The sequence below is a fragment of the Lissotriton vulgaris genome, chromosome 11, assembly GCF_964263255.1.
Source record: "Lissotriton vulgaris chromosome 11, aLisVul1.2, whole genome shotgun sequence".
Classification (NCBI taxonomy): Eukaryota; Metazoa; Chordata; class Amphibia; order Caudata; family Salamandridae; genus Lissotriton; species Lissotriton vulgaris.
This window is the reverse complement of record NC_141699.1, coordinates 555,568,766-555,591,392: the sequence shown is the minus strand read 5'-3', so window position 1 is coordinate 555,591,392 and position 22,627 is coordinate 555,568,766. Positions and strand designations below refer to the sequence as shown.

The following is a 22,627-nucleotide window of genomic DNA, read 5'->3' as shown; positions in this document are numbered from 1 at the left end:
CCTGCTACGAGTCCCAAAATAAGAGACAGGCCACAGAAAAAGGAATGCACAAAATTCGAGAAAATGCCCAGAACTGTTTAAAAGGGTTCTAACAGTCCCGAAAAAATTGTCTTAAATACATGTGCGATGCCACTGGTATCTGACATGTTTAAGATTTGGCTTAACATTTCTACGAAATGCACGGGGCACTTTGTCGATAATAGGGTATGTATCTCTGCTGCTGTCCTTGCAACTTGCAGATCATATGTCTCTTTGGACGAGGTTAAAGGCACAGTTTTTTATAAAAGAATAGAGTTCATTCTGCTTAAAGTATCAATTCGAGTAGAAGAGATATTCACAGAAGGCCATATTGCTGCCTCCATGTCTGGATTGCTGTTTGGATACAATACTTGCATACAACAAATGACCCTGGAAGTAACGCTCACGTGATAGGCTTTTCCTGGCATCATGCCACAACAGCTGTGGTCACTTATTATAACGTAGCTACCGTTAGAAAGTTGTCTGAAAAAGGGCTCTATCTGTGTAGCAGGGGTGCCGTGCAGATGACATGAAAGGTTGTTTGATGAACCTTCGCAGGCTCAATGTAAGTTAATACCTTGACACAGAAGTGTACAGCTTAGTGATTTTTTACAATTGTTACCACTAAGAAATAACTCTTTTTTCCTCTCACTATAACATCTATGTATATAAGGCAAATTCCAGGTTGACTTGATGTATCCTTTACCCAACCTTTCATACAGGCCTGCTGGAATATACTTTTGGCAGTATTGAAACTGAAACGTTGTTATCGGGATTGTAATGGTGCCTCTTATTATCCATTCAATGACAGTTCTTTCTGACATTGTCAATGGTAATCTTTCTAGTTTTTCAATGCTCAGCACCGTTTAGTCTGCTCCTTTTTGTGCCAGCGAGATTTGTCTATCAGTGAGGATAAAGATAGAAAATAATGACGTTTTGTTGATTAGACGCCATGGCACGTAGCCTGAACGGAGGTTTTGTAACGTCCACCCTAGCTGTACAATAGAACGCAATTGGGATTGACCATGTTGTAACATTAGCATATCCTGTTCTATTATATCAATAGCAGATGATACAATGCTGTCCAGTGAATAAATTATGGAGGACAGAGTCATTAACCCATTGTCCACTACAGAAAGTGATTTTTCCAAATTAATACAATCACATTTCTCGTATTTTTTCTGCAGTTTCAATTTGTGTTATTTTCCAAGCTTCATTGTAAGCTGTGTGTATACCGGCGTATATGAAACGTTTTTTGACGCTGTTTGCGAGGTCCCATTATGAAATCTCGCAAGTCAGCACCTTCTTTAAGTAAAGTTAAGTGTTTCTTAATTTCGGGTAGTGTGGATTTCTGTAGCCATTCTAGACATATTTTTCCTACACTGTATGTTGTAATTATCCCTGGATGTTGTCTTTGGGAATATCTTGGGTCTGGCCTATTCTGTTTGAACCCCTGTATTTTGTTCAGGAATCTATCTTGACAGTTATTAGTATCTGTGGGCCAGATCAACCATTTGTTTCAATCAGGAATAGTTCTGTTTTGTTTTAAAATATAGGTCACGTCTAACCCCTCATCTGTAGTGGTTGTTTCTATCAGGCATAGGCTTTGGTATAGACGGGTTATTTAAATCTTTTATCTTGGCTAGGCCAAGACAGGTTGTTTGTTGAATGGTGTCATTCAGAAACATTACTTGTTCTGGGATCATGCAGGCTCTAAATAATGATTCTAAACATTGTACCTGCCACTCTTTTGTACCCCAGATGGTTTTTGTTTCAATGTTATTTTTCCAAAATTCAAAACCAAATGTCGACATTTTTTCATAACATTTTTCAGAATAAATCAATTTAGTATTTGTCAACATGTTTTTCATTCCTGTCTTATTCATAATTTTGAAATAAAACGTTTCTGGATTAGTGTAATTAAACCCTGAGAAGTATGGAAACTTCTCATAAAATGTTTTCGAGTTGCCTTTTGGCGGAGTTGGACAATGTTCCCACTGATTAGAACTGAAAACATTTCTAGGATTAGCAGATTTATGCGGATAATGATGCCCAAAGTGATAGAAGCAATACATTTCTTCATAATTCGAAGAACCCTGTAAATAATCATGTTCTGTAAATTTTGCTGACATTTCTAAATCTGACATCATATTATTAATATTTTCAAAGTCCCAATCATCAGATAAAGTACTAGGTGATACAAAGTCACCTAAAGAAATCTTGAACTGGTGTGGATATTTCAAGAGCTCAACCGGGCCATAGATTTTATAGTCAGTTTTGTCCCATGCTATACCTCCAGGTATAGGGATGGCTGTGATGTTCACTGATGGTAGTTCTCCTTTTTCGATGTGAGAAGATCGGTTTGGTTTCAGGACCAAGTTGATGTTCTGACTTGCTGAGTCCAATGTACTATATTTTCCATCAAAAAATCTGCCCAAACTTAAAACCAAGATGAGCCACAGAAGGAGGAAAAGTACACCTAACACAATCCATAATTCAATCCATGGTGAAATTAGATATGTTTCTCTGAGTTGATGAAAAAGCTCTGTAATTTTCTTTTTGAAAGTTTTTGTTGCTGGCGTTTCTTCTTGTTCACGTGGATCATCAGAAAAGTCATCAAAGTTGATAAAGTAGCCAGATGCAGTTCTGTCAATTGGTGGAATTGCTTCCGGATTTCCATTTATCTTTGTATTTGTTTCTTCCTTTTTCAAGTTAGTATAGTCCGAGGCTACATCATTGTAGACAGGTGTTTCTTGACAAACTGTTGCAATTTGGGTTTCAAGAGGCACAAGTTCCAAGGCTTTGTTGCATAGTCCTTTTTTATTCACTGAAGGTTTCTCAAATGTGATTAGTCTCTCAGTTTGAACCTCTTGGATTGTAGTAAGATTTGGTATTCTGCTATTTCTTGGGAGTCCACTAGGTCTACTACTTATTATTGGCCACATGGTTGTGGTTTCACCAGGTCGATTGATACAACTCGGTTCTCCTTTTTACCAGCAAGGGGCGTTGTACTACTGATCTTGTTCTGCTGACAGCTAAGACAGGTACTGCTTTTCTGTAAGAAGGCCCAAATTCCTTCTTCACCGCGATCTTTTCTCTGACCAGATCCCCAATCTTTGGAATCCAGACAGGTCTTGCTGGGACAGGTGATTTTTCTTCAGTTGTCGTTGGCTTTAGCTTTTTGTTACTTAGACTTTTTCTTGTTTCATTCAAGTCCTGTAAAACAGCCAAACGATCTTTGATATCAATGGGTTTTTTTGTTTCACCACTGAAGTGTGACAATCGAGATCATGAATGATCATTCTTGTACCAAACAAAAGTTCGTACGGAGTGATACCGCCTAGAGAATTTCTTGGCAGATTATTAAGACTAAGTTGGACACTTATTAGATGTTTGTCCCACCCATCACCCGAACCTAATACCCTCGCTGTTATAGATTGCTTTATGTCATGTTTTTTTCTCCCCACTACCGCATTTCCCTCGGGATGGAATGGACTAGAATACCGCAATGCAATGCCCATGCTGGCCATTGCCTCCTTGTAAGCCCGAGAGCTAAACGCAGGACCCTGGTCAGAATGTAGCATGCCAATTGCGTATGTGCCGATAAAGACTCGCAAATCTTTTATAACAGTTCTGGTGTCAGCCGAGCGCTGGGACCACATCCAAATGAATCTCGTCTTAATATTTATGGGACCGCATTTGTCCGGTCGGATGCCTGCATGTAGATAGTCTAATGCTGTCTAATTAAGGTGTCTGGGCAGGTGTCTGGTCCCGTTCACAACTGCGATCTCTGTTGCAGTTCTGGCAGTTCACTGCAAAGTTATACATTTGCACGCTCATCCCCGGCCACCAGTATTCTATTAGAGATTTCAGGATCTCTTGGTGCCTCAGACCCAATCCCATGTGTGCTTCTTCAATCAAGAAGACTCTCCGGTTCGTATTTGGAATTACTCTATCCCCCACTCCAGGGATTTGAGCAAACGGAACAGAGTTCGCATCAATTATGTATGTATTTCCGAGTGGATAGTTTAGAGGTAACGCCGCATAATTGCCTTCCATTGAGGCTTTCACTGCTAGTAGCGTTTCTCCGTCTATTTCTTTTTTCGTACGCTTTTTTGTAGCTACGGAAGCCGGTTGACCCGCTGCCGCTGTGGCTCTGTCAGCCAATGAATTCCCTGCAACGTGAACGCCATCACGTTGAAGACTCTGCGTATGTATCACGTGTGTCTTTCGTAGTTCTTTCTGCAAAAGAACTACTTGTTCCCATAGTTTTTTATGTTTTATTGTGGCACCTGTCTCATCTTTGTAACCGTTTTTTATCCAGGTCTGCATGGATTTATTGTAAGACTGGACGCAGTAATGCGAATCGCACACTATCAGTGTGGGGAATTCGCGATCGGTATTTTCAAGCACCATCCTAAAAGCCTGTAGTTCAGCTCGCTGAGCTGTACAGTCTCCGAGTGATTGTGTTTTTGTGACCAGTGGTCTAAATTTTCCTTCGTGCCAACGACCTTTAACAATCGCGCACGCAGCACTATAGGCTTGTTTACCCCCAACTGCGGGTTGTGCTGAACCGTCTGTATATATTATACAGCCGTAATGTTCGAGAGGCAGGATTTCGGTCAGCAGAGGACATTCATATTCGTATTGGAGAAATTCTTGTGTTTTTAAGTTGGGATCAAATTCATAAACTACGTCTGATGCAGCAAGAGAATTAACCCATTGTATCCATCTCGGATGTAAAGCTTTAGCATTGGGAATGCTTTCTCTTGTTACTGCTTCTAGGGCAGGTACCGGTGTAACGATTATTATTTGTTTACCTTGTGCTAGGGCTCTTTCTTTTGCTACAGCAGTTTGAACCGCAGTCAGAATTTTTTCAGTTGAACTGAATTTCAGCTTGTGTGTACAAGTGTGAATTGTAAGCTATTGGTACTGTTTCTCCCTCAATAGAGGTCAGGTATGTGAATCCGCATCTTCCTGGGATGACTCGGATTACAAGGTTGCATTTGTTTGCAGTTTTGTTTTAGTTAACATGTCTGTCTGTAATGATCTTAAAATTTCTGTATGTTTCTGAGTCCAATTAATTGGTTTAAAATCAGGTTTTATTAGTTCGTAGAGAGGTTTAACCCTCTCTGCATAATTTAGAATGTATGTTCTTCCGAAATTCAGGAAACCTAGAATTGATTGTAAGTTTTTCAGCGTTTTTGGAGCTTGGAGTACTGCACATTTCTCTAAGAAATTGTCTGCTAGGCTTTTGCCTTCACTTGATAATTCATATCCTAAAAATAGGACAGTTAGATGGGCAATTCGTGATTTTTTAAAGTTAAATTTGTACCCTTCAGATGCGAACCCAAGTATGATGGTGTTCACTCTTTTCAAGTGAGTCTCCAGGTCATCGTCTGTAAGATAGATGTCATCGACATAAGATAATGCCTCATCATCATATATTTGTAGTAACTCTGTTACCCTGGCTGAAAATAATCCTGGGCTGTTCTTGAATCCCTGTGGGAGACGACAAAATTGTTTTTGGGTCCACATGCTGGAGAAAGCGGTCAAATATCTGCTTTCTGGTGCTGTGTTTTGACAGATGAAACCATTTGAAATATCTAATGTCGTTTTATATTTCTTGCGAACAATATTATTCATTAGTGCTGCACTTTGTGAGTTTTGTACTGCAAAAGTTTTACAACAAGAGTTTAGGTATCTGTAGTCCAAAACTAGACTATATGAATCGTCCTTGGAGACAGGAAACAAAGGATTGTTCATTTGTGAGGTGCATGTTTCAATCACCCCCTGATATTCAAGTTGATCTAAAATTTCGCTTACTTGTTTTTTAGCTTCTTGCTTAACAGGATACTGCCTCTGTGCAGTAGGTTGATTTTTTAACTGGATTTTATGGTGAGGAGAATCCTCATCCCCATCCTACATGATTTTTATATAATGCAGGGGCTTGGGCCACTGCCCATTTTCTAGCAAATGTGTATTTTTTATGAATTGGAATGTGATTTGAGAAGGCAGGCATAATAATTTCTTCGCCATGTGGGCACTCCCTGACAAACTCCGGTGGCCAGTCTTTCTCTGCTAGAAGGATATCATAGGCTTTACATAGATTCTCCCAAAAGAGACCTTTTATTTTCCTAGTTTTATCTCCCTCTATACGTAATGTTATTTCATATAGTTTATGGGGCACGCTAACTCGGGTGTCTGCAGTTTCCACCTGAATGTATTCATTCGTGTCCACTGTCTCCAGAAGATTCATCGGGATCTTGCGAGCTATGGTCACTTATGCTGCGCTGTCTAGCATTGTCTGGGCCCACTCTCCGTTTTTCAGTTGTGTCTTCAGAATTCTCGTCATGTCTTTTTTTAATACTGGCGACCTTCTTTCTGGGAAACTGTAATTTTTTACTTTGATGAGCAGGTTCCTTGTCTTTGGACTTGACGTGCTCTTTTTTATGTTCTGACCGTCCTCTTCTTTCCGATTTCTGTGAGGAAGTCTGAAAAGATCGAGAGATTTTTAGGTTGTATCTTTTTTCAGAGGGCTCCCTTTGTGGAGACTTGCCTCCTCCTTCTAGAGATCTATCCCTTCGTTGAGGAGACCTTCCTCTGGACTTTTTTTCTCTGGGAGTGGTTTGTTTATTACCCTCCCACTTCTTCTTCTTTTTTTTTAAAGTAATTTTTATTGCAGATACTCAGACATAAGAACAACGTTGGCATCATTATTTAAGTAAGACAGTGTTACATAGTAGCATTCAGATCATGGAACCCGAAGTGTCTCTTCGGTGCGTAACCCAAAAGTCAGTCTGACAGTATCTTCGATTCGTTCCCGGTGTACTCTCACCTTAGCATAGGGGGTATCCACGTTAGTCATCTAGGCATCTGCTTTTTCAGTTTTAATCCCCCCCCCCTCCCCCCCACAACAAGCATTTCTGTGAATGAAAAATCGGCATAACATCCCTTTGTTCAAAACTTAACTTTACAGTCATGGTAGCGGCATTATACATTTCCCGCAACCCCCATCCCTCCCTCCCGCACCTGGTAAACAAGAGGTACAAGGACATTTCAGTAATCATTGCGTGACTGTTGCATCGAGTTTCACTCCGAACGTGTAGCACCGCCTCCAGCTCGCTCAGTCACGAGCCTCCCATCACTAATCCACCATCCAACCCATGGTACTGTCTCCACTTTGACCAGACCCTTTTAAACTTTTTCGGACAGCCTCTTGATTTATACGTCACTCGCTCTGCCGCCATGTAAAGGTCTAACCCTCTTCTCCACTCTTCCACCGTGGGGATGGTCACAGCCCCCCAGTATTTTGCAATGTCTCGTTTCGCTACTACCAGGGCCAGTGTCAGGAACACCAGTAAGGGGCGGGGGAGGTCAACATCATTAGTCATTCCCAAAATGGCCAGTTTGGGCTCCTGTGCAAGCGGTACAGACAGAACTTCTCTCAGTTCAGTAAAGATGAGTGTCCAGTAGGATTGTATTTTATCACATGCCCATAATATATGGAAGAAATCCCCTCCCTCATGTTGGCATCGTAGGCACCTATCATCTGATGTTTTCCCCATTCTAAATAATCTCACCCTATCAAAGTATGTTCTGTGGAGCACGTTGTATTGGATAAGGCGGAGCCGGGATTTAATAGCCACCTCCCTCGGGTGCATTAGTATTAGGTCCCAGTCGATATCTTCAAGTGTTCCTATTTCTTGCTTCCATGTGCCCCTAAGCTTCGTCAGATCACCCAGCATGTTGTTTGTGAGTGTTTTATATGTGAGTGACACGGCCTTGCTTGGTATCTGCTCCTGTAGTAGTCTGCCTTCCAGCGGCGCATATTCTGGGAGACCCTCTAGGGTCAAAGCCTGCGTCCTCCATGCATGTCGCAATTGAATGTATTTAAAAAACTGCGAACGATGGAGCCCATATTCTGCCCTCAGGGTCGCGAAGGATTTCAGTTCTCCCCTGGCGACGACATCTCCCACTGTGGAAATCCCAATATCATCCCACTGCTTAAAGCCTGTGAGTTTATGCAGCTCGGGGAGCCATGTGCAGTGCCAGAGTGGAGTCTGTCGGGTGGGCTTCTTATCCCATCCCGTGCGTCTCGTGGCCACTCTCCAGGCCCGGAGTGTGATGCTCGTGGCCGGGAGCAAGGACTTCTTTGTCGATCTACCGTATAAGTAAGTACGAGAGCAAACTATGTAGGGACAGTTTGGAGCGTTCCAGCGCATACGTAGGGTGATCCGCCGGGGCGTGGAGCCAGTCATTAATGGGGGACAAGTGCTCCGCCCAATAATAAGCCTCAAGGTTCGGGAGCGAGATTCCACCACTGTATTGATGGCGCTGGAGGGTGGTCAGCGCTATCCTCGGCTGCTTACCTAGCCATATAAAAGATCGGAGGTCGGCGTGTATTCTACGGAGGAGGCCGTCCGGGATTAGATAAGCATTTTGTAGGGCGTGTAAATATTTGGGTAGTATTATCATTTTATACATTGCCGCTCTACCCAGGAGTGTCAAAGGGAGCTGGCGCCAGCGGTCCATATCCGAGACGGAAAGCACGAGTATTCTTTCAACATTTTTGTGGCGCGACAGTTGCCTGTCCAGCGTAATGAATACTCCCAGATATTGGAAGGCCTCCGTGGACACCACCAACCTGTCCGAAAGAGCTCCCGCACTCGTGTCTCCTTTGGGGTCAAAAAGGATGGACTTGTGCCAGTTTATAGCGTATCCGGAGTAGCTGCCATTGCAGTCCAACTCCCGGAACAATTCAGGTACTGTGGTCTGCGGGTTAGTGATGTAAAGGAGTACATCGTCCGCGTATAAGGACAGCTTCTCCTGCGTCCCGTCTGCGTCCGTAACTCGAAATCCTGACATCTGCTGGTTTTGCCTAATCCTGGCCGCCAGTATCTCAATTGTTAATGTGAAGAGAAGAGGCGATACAGGACACCCCTGTCGGGTTCCTCTTTGGATCAAAATTTCGCGGGAGAGCCTCCCGTTTACCCTCACCTTAGCCCGAGGGTTGGTATAGAGCAGATCTACCCATGAGCGAAATTTGGGGCGGAAACCACATCTTTGTAAGGCGGGCTCCAGGAACGGCCAGTGCACGGAGTGAAAGGCCTTTTCGGCATCTAAGGAAAGGAACCAATGCGGCGGTTCCCTATCTCTCACCTCCTGCAACCAGTTATGCGTGCGACGGAGGTTGAATTTCGTGGCCCTGTCTGGTAGGAAGCCGGTTTGGTCTAAATGTATCAGGTCGGGTAGTACTGGTCTCAGGCGTCGCGCCAGGACCGTGGCAAGGAGTTTCACCTCCGTATTCAGCAAGGAGATGGGACGGTAGGAGGCGCAGTCCCCCCGTGGCTTGCCCTCTTTGTAGATAGGGACTATGGTCGCCATTGTGAGGTCAGTGGGCAGACTCCCTTCCTTATATGCTTCAAGAAAGAGATTTTTCAGGTGTGGAGCAAATATGTCGGCCGTGCACTTAAAGAATTCCGGGGGGAAACCGTTTGGTCCCGGCACTTTGCCCGGTTTTAGTCCGGCAATGGCAGCTTTGACCTCCTCTAGGGAAATGTCGGCCTCCAACGCCGGTAGGACCTCAGCATCCACCACAGGGAGATTGACCTGTGACATATAGAGGAGGGAGTCCTCGCACGTGCCCAGTTGTCTGGCTTCGTAGAAGCGTTCGTAATAAGCCGCGGACGCGTCCACAATGTGGGGGTCTGAGCACACAGTCTTCCCTTTCTCATCAATGACTTCCTCTACCCACCGCGCCGTCCTTTCCTTACGACTAAGCCAGGCCAGAAGTTTACCCGACTTATCTCCCACGTCGTAGAGTCGGTGAAGTGTGGCCAGGTTTTGCGTTTTTGCCTCTTCCGACACCAATTCTCGATAGCGTCTCTGGTTATCCAGCAGCTTACACAAGGTCGTCGTGCATTTAGTAAGCAAGTGTTCCCTCTCCAGCTCCACTATAGTTCGTTCCACAGTCCCCACCTCTTCCTGTAGCCTCTTCCTCTCCTCCCCTAATCTGCCATTTATTCTGTCTCTCATCACCGGCTTCAGCGCCTCCCACAAGATCACTGCAGAGTCCACCGACCCATCATTTTCTGCCAGGTATACCCGTGCATCTGCTCTAATGCCTTTAAATATTGTCTTGTTCGTCAGGTCCCAGGCGGCAAGGCGCCACGTGGCCTCTTTCCTGTGCCCAGTCCGGCCCATCGATACTAGTAGCGGCGAGTGGTCTGAGACCTCTTGCCAAATATTCCGCCGTGCCCTCCATAGTTATTTCCTGTCATGGCATAAAGACATAATCCAGCCTGGAAAACACCTTGTGCGCGGCCGAGTAAAATGAGTAGGCCATAGTGTTCGGGTGTAGCAGTCTCCAGACATCGGTCAGGCCTATCTCTATCATCATTTGAGCTAGGGGAGTCTGCGTTCCACGATTGCTAGTCGCTCCTGATCTATCAAGACCCCTGTCCATCACATCATTGAAATCACCCCCCACCATCTGTATGGTATCTGAAGTGTCTAAGAGTATGGTCGCAAGCATCTTTAGCGCATTTGCCTGCAATTTGGGTGGAGCATATACTGATATAAGAGTGTAGGTGCGTCTACGCCAGGACCCCTGTACTCCTGTACATGTTCCCATCGGGTCCCCCCACGTACGCGTGACATGGAAAGGGAAGGTATTCTAAATAATAATCGCTACTCCCCTAGAGTCAGTTGTGTATCCCGCATGGTCCCACTTCTTCTTTTGAGAGTTGAGATTATTTTTAATGAAAGTTTTTTCAGGATTTTCAGTTAGTATATTTAGTCGGTAGGTTGTACCGTCAATTGTTAATTGAACTAAATCTCTATATGCTTTTGTTAATTCTTTTATTTTAACTAAGAGTTCTTCGCTTAACATTTTTTTCAATGTCTGGTGTGGTGTATAGCTGGCTAGAACCGGCCATGTGGCTCCTGGTCTACCTAGTGGACCGAGCCTGGTAATGTGATTTTGATGTTTTAGGGCGCCATTAAACCAGAGCAGGTGCTCTTGGTATGTAAGTGGAATTTCAACTTCCTCGAAAGGAGAGTATTCCTCTGGAGATTCCTCTATTTGGTAGTAGTGGAACTCGTGTGTCACAGCGTGTGCTGCTGTAAAATGTATCCAGGAATAGAATACCTCGGTCTGCCGATATTCATGGGCCTCTACTACAAATACAACTGTACCACCTCTGGATGATACTCCATTTTCTATAAGTTTTATAGTTATAGTTTTTCTTATATTGACCGGGATGATTATAGCATTCGGGTCATTTTCATTAAATCATGTAATGTCTGAATCCGGTTGATTCGCATTTACTGCGGCTCCACCGGTTTCGTTGTTGTTGCCGTTAGTTGACATTGTTTAATGAAAGTTTGCAGAGCAAGTTTCAAGGAAGTTGTTGTTGCCGTTAGTTGACATTGTTTAATGAAAGTTTGCATAGCAAGTTTCAAGGAAACAAAGATTAGGTGCACAATATTTTGGAACACTGTATCCTTCAACGTTGACTAAACCAAAAACTAATACATAGGAATCTCTTCCTACTAAGTTCTGGCGAATATTAACCTTTTACCCACTCCAGACGTCTATTGGAGTTTTTACGGGAAAAGGGGTCTGTGTGAAAAGCATGACTGATTTACTCTAGTATCTTGCGTTAGATTATCGCCTTACCAAACGTTGGGCGCCATGTAGTGGAGTTCCTATATTCCCAATAGGCTCTGTGCATTGGAATAACATAAACGGCAGTTTAGACGTAGGACTGAGGTCGACTAGGTCTCTACTGAATATGTTAGAACTAATTAGGTATGCCAGCTAGCTCAGAGGTCACCAGAAACTTTCTCGAATTAACAGGAAGGAGTTAACTTTCCTGATTATGAAATAATACTGTAAAAGCATTTATATGGTTTCTGAGCCATATGATACTTAAAACGGATAAAATATATACAATACATACAATGATAAAAGCTGACTAAACGTACTCAACTGGTGCTTCTAAAATACGCCTACCCCGGTGTACCTAACCTAAGCCTGGTACGTGGGAAGGAGTAAGTGAGCTGCAGTTTCAGTTAGTTTTGCCAAGAATCTGAATCAAGAATTCTCTAAGGATCTAATCAGCTCCGTACCTTGGTTTTAGAATGAAGGAGGTCTTGTATCTCTTTCTCAGGACTCGGTCTCCCAGCAACCCGCAAGGGTGACTGGAAACACTGGAGCTAGATTTCTCGGCAGGAGAAAAGACAGCGTCTCTCTCAGTGTGTCAAATGGGAGGGTCGGCTTCCTTCGGCACTCACTTCAGCTGGGCTTTGGGTAAGTAGATAGCCGCTCTGCTCCAAACCACTGTGTGTTGCTTAAGGCAAATGCTGGTATATTTATACCTAGAAGGTGCCGTGTTTGACGTAAGGTTGGACATAAGACGTCACTAAGAACTGTCCCTAAGAACTGGCAGTACTCTCAGGAGTTCTAGGACAAATCAAAACAGAAGCAGGGGGAATTTCCGGGCTGCTGGAGGGTTGGTTTGTTTAAAGAACGCGTTGTACTTTCTAGGAGTCTAGGGAAGTAGCCTTGCCGTATTCTGACTGCATTGGCTATGACTAAATATGGATGATTCTTATGCCTTTATAAGGCTATGATTTGTTATAACCACATAAGGGCATGAATGGGGAATATTTATTCAGGGTCCTAGATACGTTCACAACACCTCGCCCACCTCACTTTACCCGTCACCATGGTATGTACATGCTGCAACCTAACCGTTCTCTCCCTTGCCATGGACTCTTGTTTCCCGTTGTATAGACACAAGCCGTTACGTCCTCCACTCTCAACCATCTATCCTTGATCAGTACCCAGAAAAGACCCTGCTGTCCACCCCTTCTTGTTTGAAACAAGTGTAGTTTTATATTGTAGTTACACATAAATAGCACTTTATACCTCTGAGGCGCCAGATTCGCTTTGCAGGCTGGTCACACACTTCTTTGAAAAGTGTATTATTATGGCAGGACGCAAATATTTCAGTGAGCGCGATGACCAGAGTTTTACTCCGATTGTGGCATGTCTTCCTCTGCATTGCTGTATAATGGAGTGAAAATTAGTGAGAGAAGGGGCATTAAAAGTTTATTCAGTGGATGTGTTTGGCTAAAATGAATACAGTTGGCCATATCCGAAATGTTTTGTTGTGCATGAAAGGCAGAGGTTGTTCTTGTCAACTCACTTTCGATCCTAGCTCAATGTCTTTGATCCCAGCCATTGAGCTTGTGATCGAAAAGACTTAATTGCTGATACCTGGCTGTATGTGCTTCATTCATCCAGCCTCATATCCGGTTAATATCAATTTGAGGTCATTAATTATTCGCCATGGAAGACCCAGAGTAAACTGATACTGGTTTCCTGCCCAGGATCGCTGACTGTAGCGTTCCTCCAAGTGCCCCCATGCCTCCCATGCCGAAATCTATTCACAGCTCATCATGAGCTCCAACGCGCCTACTTACAGCTTCGAGTATTTTATTTCCAGGCTGTATAATACCTGTCCTGATGATGATCCTAGTATTAATAAAGAGATCGAAACGCCGTTGACTTGTTTAAACAGTATGCCCGTTCATCCAATGTGTTAAAATAAGTGCAATAACTGTTTATTTAAAAAGCATGCCTTTATCAATTTAATTCAATTCAATACTTTATTTCGGTCTGCTTTGGACCATAAAAGTGCAGAATAAAAGATGCAACACATTGAATTTAAAAAAACATAATTACAGGGATTTACAAGAAATTGGGCAATCCTAGTTAATATACCAAATAACAGGGATGGGGGGTTATTTCCATAATTCATCAGAAATTTACATATAAAATCAGTTATGTTAAAAAATACAATAATGTTATAATTAAAAAATGAACAGGGGTGTTAAAGCAAAAAACTTACATTCCATTTAAAATATTATGTATTAATATACAGTCAATCATTCACTGTTAAAAAATGCTCCGGCATAGAATTATAAAATAAGACGAACAACATTTTAAGATGGGGAAAAAAGAGAATAAAAGAATTAGTTAATTTTCCTCCTTAAGGCAGTATAATAAAAGTGCTGCTACAATTACAATTTTAAACCACTTTTGGCTCTAAGAAACATTACGTTCATAAGAAACCTAGACACGCAGAATACTATCAAACGAGTTGTCAGATCGTAAAATCCGTTCTGCCTGTCTACCGTGTCTTAAGTTAAGGATGTTACATAGAGGTTTAATCCATCTTTCTCTCGAATACCAATAAGCCGGGCAAAAAAATAAGATATGTATATCATTTTCTATGATAGGTATGACATTTTTGCAAAAACCACATTTGTCTGAATCTTTATCTTGTGCATTGCTGCCCCATTTGGATTTCTTATCATTGGTCTGCAAGACCCCGTATCTAAATTTAAGATATAAGGATTTTGCTACCGGGGCATTGATCTCATCCAAAAAGGTTTCAAATCTAGGAGTGTCTTTGAATTGAAGAAAACTTATAGTCAGCGAACCTGGATTGGTATCCTGTAACAGTTTGTTACTTAAGTAATTCCAAAATTATCGTTTAACTTTTTTATTGCAAGGTTTTGTTAGCTCTTGAGGGTATTGCCAGTAGTTTGATAGTCCTAGTCTTTTAAACCAAGAGGCAATATGTTTAAACCATAAAATATTTTTCAGGATAACAAAGGGCATTATTTCTTGTAGACCCGTTCTGTAATGGATAAGCTTTTCTGTTGTCCAAATTCTTATCCAGTACATAAGGGGGCGCAACGCAGCAAGACTATCAGTACGCTGTAGATTCATATTCATAAAAACGGGTATCATCGGTGTTCTGTTGGGTAAAGATAATAATCTTCGTACAAAGTTGTTTTTGTCCACTTCAAAATTATGCTTACAATGTGGACCCCAAAGTTCTGCTCTATAAAGGGCTGCTGATTGGGCCTTAAATTTAAAGACCTCAATAGCAGGTGATATCGCCTTAGAGGAACTCTCTCTATGTTTCTTTATATTAGGCATAGAATTTTGGAGCTGTATTAGTTTTGTTTTTGCCAGTTGAGGCTTGCCTTTATCATTTGAATCGGTGATAAGCAAACTTTCTTTTGCCGGAAATGTTTGATTCTATTTGTAATTGTTTTGTGTTTCTGTAGGACGCAGGACTGTGTCCCACTCTCTTATTTTGTTCTGAAATTGTTTTGATTCATTACATTTCCTGTTCGGCTGGACAACATTAATATAACACTGATTTTAGTCTATATTTATCACTTTTTTATTGTACTTTAGAAGGACCTTTTGTTTTTTGTAACTAACTGATACCCAAGGTCCTCTCCTACCTTGCGAGTTCCCTTGTTAAATTAAAATTTGAAGTCCAAGAGTGGCACTTACTCATGCTCGTTGTCAGCAAGGTTCATTAACATCTAGGGCCCAGTGCACTAGATGCTTTCTTTGAGTGTGAGTGCCTTACATCTCTGTAAGTGTAATTCACATAGAAGTCCGAGTAAGTGAGACATATCTCAGAGGACGTTTTTGTAAATCGAGCCCTATGTGACGTGGCGAGGCGAGAACCGAGGGAAGCATTAACCATGGTGGTAATCTGAACAAGCAGAAGAGCAGCATCCATGACGTTTGTGCCAGGGTCGATTCCCTAGGGATGGTGCTTATGCACATCTGTGGCAACTGGGCCCTCCTACAACGGCGGGGTAACAAAGTCTACTTGAAGGGATATACTTCATACCTGTGGTGGGGGTGATTCAACTAACTGCCGAAGATCAGCGCAAAGGTTAAATCTAGGCTGTGGTGATGAGGAGTAATAATTAGTAAATAAAGTGATTGATATACACAGTACCACTAGATTGCACAGCTAGTACTGCTACTCCTGCGGTTGGTGTTTAAAGATGCCTCTTTTGTTTCATCGGATGTGATAATCGAGCTGCAGCTGGAGTGCGACTGAATCTGATTTCTCTCATTTTTCTCCTTAATACTTTCTGCAGTGAGGAAAGCGAGAGTGTGCTGACCCTCAAAGGACTGACACCTACTGGGACCTTGCCCCACGGCGTGCTATCTGGTGGTCGACAGACCCTGGAAAGTGGTGAGTATGCTCTCATCATCGTGTAATGGAAACCTAGATCTTGTATGAAAGTACTGCATTATGTTGGCTGCACAAATGTGTTTTTGTTCTTACTATTACTATTGCATATACTCAGAGGAGGATTTGCAATGATTTTAATTAATCATGCAATACATTATTTATTCATTCATTCTTGGTGAGCATGTAAGGCCAGGCCTGGGTGAATTGTAGTCTATAACCATGTTGTCCGCCACACTCTTACAGCTCATTAGGTTCACCGCTCATCACCAGTACCCGGGACAGTATAAGAAAGTACTTGACTCACCAGAGCAGTATTCTGAATATTTGGGTTTCCCAATAGTACATGATTCAAATGTGTATTATGGGTGCATTCTGGGGCTTTGGAGAAATATAACGGCAAGAGCTTTATTCTAAAATTCAAAGGTATATGTTCCTGATTTGTTTGCCAGGATTGCATTTAGCTGAGTATTGTTATGGCCATCTCTTGTATCTGCTTTTCACTGGTTAACAAAGAGAAACAGTGTTGTCTTTGGCTAATTTTCTGTGAGTTTTTGTGTGACCTGCTCTCTCCCGTCACCTCCCTACCGTAGAAAGGGATTTACCTATAAGCGTTGTCTTTGGGATGGCACTATCAGCAATCACCATCACTACAAGTCCCTTCTTCTGAATTAGTCCTACTGGTTTTAGGTGTGCCTTCTTAGAAAGACACCCTGCCACTAAATGTTTCTTTTCACCACTTGGAAAACAAAAAACCCTCTTCCATTAGGCAGGACCACAACGAACCACCCACCCTGAACACATACTGTATTGACGTCAGTTCGTCACTGACATGCATACATAGTGACTTTATTAGCAGGAAGACTATGTACTTGCTTCAGTAAGCAAAAGGGGGCACTAAGTAATTAATATTACATATAAGTAGTGTAAGCATTATTTAAAAAAGACCACCTTTCTCATTTCAGTCTGAGCTTTGCCAAGACAGCTCCACTGAGCAGGCCTGCTAACAAAAGAGCCACAGAAAACGACCCATTCAGATAAATCTAGGCCACGCCAATGTTTGTTGAAACTGACCATGTAACTGCCCATCATGTGAAAATGCTGACACAAGTCTAGAGCCAAAATATTCATCCCAGAATCCAAACGCTGTAACTTATGGTGCTGCGCAAATGTGGATTGTGTAGAGCTTATAGCTTAGCTACCTTACAAACCTCTGTTTGCACCTGAGCCCGGGAAGTCACTATGACTTGGTAAAGCGCCCCTAGATAGAGCTCACAGACATCTTCAATCAATCAATCAAAGTGCTTGTAAAGCGTGCTACATACCTGTGAAGGGGTCAAGGCGCTGAGGGGAGGGGGTGCTGCTACTGCTCGAAGAGCCAGGTCCTGAGGAGTCTCTGAAGGTGAGCAGGTCCTGGGTCTGCCGTAGGTGGGTAGGGAGGGTGTTCAAGGTCTTGGCGGCGAGGAAGGAGAAGGATCTGCCGCCGGAGGTCGTTCGTTGGATGCGGGGGGCGGCGGCGAGGCTGGCGGAGTGGAGCTGGCGGTTGGGGGTGTGGAAGCGGAGTCTGCTGTTAAGGTAGAAGTTGAAGTTAAGCGTTTTGTATAGCGCTCGATCACCACGCGTTTCTTGGCACTGAGGACGGACAGCTCCAGGGGAGGCAGAAGAGGCTACTTAGGGTGAGAAGGGGCGGGAGAAGAGGAAGTTTTTGAGGGCTTTACGAAAATCTCGATAGGTAGGAATAGACCTGATAGAAAAAGGAAGGGCATTCCAGAAAGGGGGGCCAGGGTGGAGAACCTCATGCCTCCGAATTTTTTTCTCTTAAAGGGAGGGACACATAAGAGAAGCTGGGAGGAGGAACGCAGATCTCTGTTGGGGACATAAGCTTTAATTTTGAAATTGATAAAGGCTGGCGCAGTGCCAGCCAAGGCCAGAAAAATCGTGCAGCCCATCTTGAATAGGGATCGTTCAAAGATGGGCAGCCAGTGGAGAGATTTTAACAACTGGGTGACATGGTGGGTTTTAGGGAGTCTGTAAATCAGACGGGCCGCCTGGTTTTGAATTAGTTGTAAGTGCCGGAGTTCGCATACTGGAACACCTACATACAAGCCATTGCCATAATCAAGGCGTGACATGATCATGGCAAGGAGAATGAGTTTGAGAGCTGTAAAAGAGAAGAAGCGGGAGATTTTGCGTATGGTTCGGAGAGTCAGAAAGGATGATGAAACCACAGTGCTAATCTGGAGGCGCATTGTGAGGTCCTTGCTGACTTTAATTCCCAGGGTTTTTACAGAAGCAGAGGGTAAAGGGGGAGGACCAAGGGAGAGAGGCCAGAAAGCAGAGGTCCAGGGACTGGGAGAGCCGCCCGTAAGTACCAACTCTGTCTTATCGGGATTTAGCTTTAGATGGTTGCCATGCATCCAGTCGCTGATGAAGGTCATGATGGTTTGAAAGTTGAGAATTGAGGCTGAGAGGGGGGAGAGGTTGAAGATAAGCTGGAGGTCATCGGCATAATTGAATACCGTGACCTCCATTTTTTGCAGAGCAGAAATGAGGGGATCGATGTAAACAATAAAAAAAAGGGGGAAGAAAGAGGAGCCCTGGGGGACCCCCGCAGAGAACAAAGCGTGTGGGAGCAGAAAAGCCAGTCAGCTGAACGGCCTGTATGTGGTTCCCTAGAAAAGAGGTGAGCCAGGCCTAGGCGGGTCCCCCGATGCCGGCGCCTTTGACACGGTCGAGAAGGATGGAGTGATCGACCGTGTCAAAGGCAGCGGACAAATCGAGGAGGACCAGAGCCTGAGAGGAGTTGATATCAGCACTCCCTCTGAGCTCGTCCAGGACAGAAAGGACAACAAATTCCATAGAATGTGATGGGCGAAGGCCTGCCTGGTGAGGAGCCAGGAAGTGGTTCTCCTCAACAAAGGCGCTGAGGCATGTGGTAACGTGACTCTCCAAAATCTTTCCCAGGAACGGGAGTAAAGAGATAGGACGAAAGTTGGAAAGAGAGGAGGGATCAGCACCTGGCTTTTTAAAAATAGGAATTTCTTTAGCTGATTTGAACAGATCAGGGACAATTCCCTGGGTGAGAGAGTTATTGAGGAGAGTTAATGGAGGCTCAGGACAAGTGGAGAAAATCTCTCTCAAAATGTGGGCAGGGCAGCTGTCTGAGGGAGACCCTGATTTGACCTTCTTGAGCAGAGTGGAGATAACTTCCTTGGAAATCAGGGTGAATTGGTCTAGGAAAAAAGGATTAAGCGAGGGTTTGGGTACATGAGAAAGAAGGGGAAGGCGGGGGAATATTGAGCTTGATGGTTGCGATTTTTTCAGTGAAGTATTCATTAAGGAATTGCAGAGGAGTTGTGAGGGAACTGGCTTGAGGGTAGTTCTATCAGAAGTGGCTAGCTCATGAACAATAGTAAAAATTTCCTTGGGTTTGTTTGCCGCAAGGAGAATCTTGGATGAGAAATGTTCCGATTTTGCAAGAAGGATGGCTTTCGCATAGTCCTGAAGGAGAGTAATGTATTGTAATTTTGATGCAGAGCAATATCCACGCCTCCAGTGGCGCTCGGCCTGCCTGAGTGCAAGTTTTTTTATCTTTAAGCTCGGTGGTAAACCATATATTGGCCTCGTGGAGGCGGCGAGTTCTGACCAGTTTAAGGGGGGCCACTTGATCGCAGGTTGGGGAGAGTGAGCAATTGATAGCAGCAACTTGAGAGTTGGGGGCGATGTCAGCCAGGAGGGGGGGTGAAACTAAGAGGGAAGAACCGAGTGTGGCTAGGTCCACATGATTCCAATTACGTGCCCAGATGTTGCTAGGGAGTGGAGACTTTGTGTCAATTCCTAGGTCAAGGGAGAAAGAAAGAAAAAAAGTGGTCGGACCAAGGGCAGGGGTGACTAGAGGGGAGGAAATACATAAGTTAGCTGACCATACCTGATCCAGGATGTGTCCGTGTATGTGAGTTGGGGAATGTATATGTGAGGTAAGATTCAAAGTACAGAGCGATTCTATAAAGTCTTTAGATATATGATCTTCATGAGGGTCGGTAGGCCAGAAATTGAAATCGCCTAGTACCAGAACAGAGGAATTATTGACCACCAAAGTTGCCAGTAGTTCCTGTACTGCAGGGATGAAGTGAGGCATAGATTGGGGAGGTCGATGAAGAGTGCACATGTGAGTGGGACCACAAGGGAGACGGAAAGGACAACTAAGAAATCAACAGCAGTGATAGAAGGGAATGGCAAGAGCTGGAACTGGAGGTCGGAGCGGGCAATTAGGGCCACTCCGCCTCCAACCTTCCCCTCGGGGCGATCAGCACGTAGAACATAGTATGAGTCAGTGAGGGCTGCTAGGACGTCAGGCAGAGAGTCAGGTTAGAACCAGGTTTCAGTAAGAATCAGGATGTTAGGTTTGATCGTATGCAGGAAATTAAAGAGCTCTAGTTGATGTTTAACCGCTGAGCGGGTGTTGAGAAGATAGACTGATACTACAGGCGGGGAACAGTGGATGGGAGGGGGCCGGGAAAGGGCCTCAGGGGTAACGGGTAGCAAAGGAGAATTCGGTAAACCGGATTTCTGGGGGGATGATATAGTGGGGTTTGATTGTAATATGCAGAGGTTTCCAATGCGTGTGAAGGTAAGGGCACTAAGCGGCCAATTGCCCTGAAGTGCCAGAAGTTGTTTGGAGGAGTAGGCTGGTCCAGTGTTGTGAGGTACTTTTGGTGCGTGGGTGAGGAGCTTGAAGGTGATTCTCTTGTCGACGGGGAGCCAGCGTAGGTTTCTCAGGTGGAGGGTGATGTGGCTGCGGCGAGGGACATTGAGGATGAGTCGGGCGGAGGCGTTTTGGATGCATTGCAGTCATCGAGGTGTTTGGCTGGGATTCCTGCATAGAGTGCGTTGCCGTAGTCCAGTCTGCTGTTGACGATGGCCTGAGTCACCGTTCTTCTCGTTACGGTAAGGATCCACTTGTAGATCCTGCGCAGTATGCGGAGGGTGTTGTAGCAGGAGGAGGGGACGGCGATGACCTGCTTCGACATGGAGAGGGAGGAGTTGTAGGATTAATCCTAGGTTGCGTGCGTGGTCAGTGGGTGTCAGTGATGTTCCCAGCGTGGTTGGCCACCAGGAATCGTCCCAGGCTGAGGGGGTCAGTCCGAGGATAAGGACCTCCGTCTTGTCCGAGTTCAGCTTGAGTCGGCTGCTTCTTATCCATTCGGCGACGGCCTTCATTCCTTCGTGGAGGTTGGTTTTGACAGTGTGTGTGTCCTTGGTGGAGGAGAGGATGAGCTGCGTATCGTCGGCGTAGGAGATGTTGAGGTTATGCTGGCGGGCCACTTGTGCGAGGGAGTCCATGTAGACGTCGAACAGCGTCGGGCTGGGGGATGAGCCCTGGGGTACTCCGCAAATGAAGTCGTTGGCTTTGGATCTGAAGGGTGGGAGGCAGACGCTCTGGGTTTTGCCGGAGAGGAAGGACGTGGACCAGTCGAGGGCCTTTTCTTGAATTCCGGCTTCTTGGAGGAGAGTCTTCAGTGTGCGGTGGCAGACCGTGTTGAAGGCGGCTGCCAGGTCCAGGAGGATGAGGGCTGATGTTTCGCCGTTGTCTAGTTGGCATCTGATGTCGTCTGTGGCGGCGATGTGGGATGTATCTGTGGTTTCGTCTGAATCCGGACTGGGACGGGTCTAGGATGTTGTTGTCCTCGAGGTGGCGGGCTAGTTGCATGTTGATGATTTTCTCGATGACCTTCGCCAGGAACAGGAGCAGGGAGATGGGCCGGAAGTTCTTGAGGTCCTTGGGGTCCGCCTTGGGCTTCTTGAGGAGGGCGCTGATCTCGGTGTGCTGCCAGCTTTCCGGGAATGTAGCTGTCTCTAAGGAGATGTTGATGACCTTCCGTAGTTGGGGTGCGATGGCTGCATCTGCTTTGTTGAATACATGGTGTGGGCAGGGGTCTGACGGTGATCCTGAGTGGATGGAGTTCATGATCTTGCGTGTCTCGTCGTCGTTGACGTTGGAACAGGAGGTCAGGTGGTTGATGCGGGTGGTGTTCGCAGGGAAAGTGGAGTCTGGCGTAGTCGGGGCTATCGTGGTGTTGAAGCTGTCGTGGATGTCGTTGATCTTGCCGTGGAAGAAGGTGGCCAGTGAGTCGCACAGTTCTTGTGAGGGTGGGATGTCGTTGGCGCTGGGGTTTGAGAGTTCTTTCACGATGATGAAGAGTTCTTTGCTGTCGCGTGCGTTGTTGTCCAGGCGGGTTTTGAAGGAGGATCTTTTGGCTAGTCTGATGAGGTGGTGATTTCTGCGGGTGGCGTCCTTGTGGGCTGCTTGGCTGGCCGATGTACGTTAGTAGAGCCATATTCTCCAGTGTCCTGCATGCACGTTTGGAGGTCTGGAGTTCTTCGGTGAACCAGGTGGCTTTCTTGCTGGTGCGGCTGTTGGTGGGTTTCCTGAGCGGGGCGAGGGTGTTGGCGCAGTCGTTGGTCCACTGTCTGAGGTTGCGGGCGGCGGCGTCTGGGTTGGCGGGGGCGGTGGGTGGTTT

The 22,627-nt window shown here is 44.9% G+C and overlaps 1 protein-coding gene across 1 annotated transcript in view; it reads left to right on the top strand.

Moving 5' to 3' along the window:
* The window catches only part of PPP3CC (protein phosphatase 3 catalytic subunit gamma), a 744,021-nt gene that overhangs the window by 669,815 nt on the left and 51,579 nt on the right, over positions 1 to 22,627 (top strand). The window contains exon 12 of the mRNA XM_086943633.1: positions 16,012 to 16,109. Within this exon, the coding sequence (XP_086799759.1) occupies positions 16,012 to 16,109 (98 nt within the window). The remainder of the gene's footprint in view (positions 1 to 16,011; positions 16,110 to 22,627) is intronic.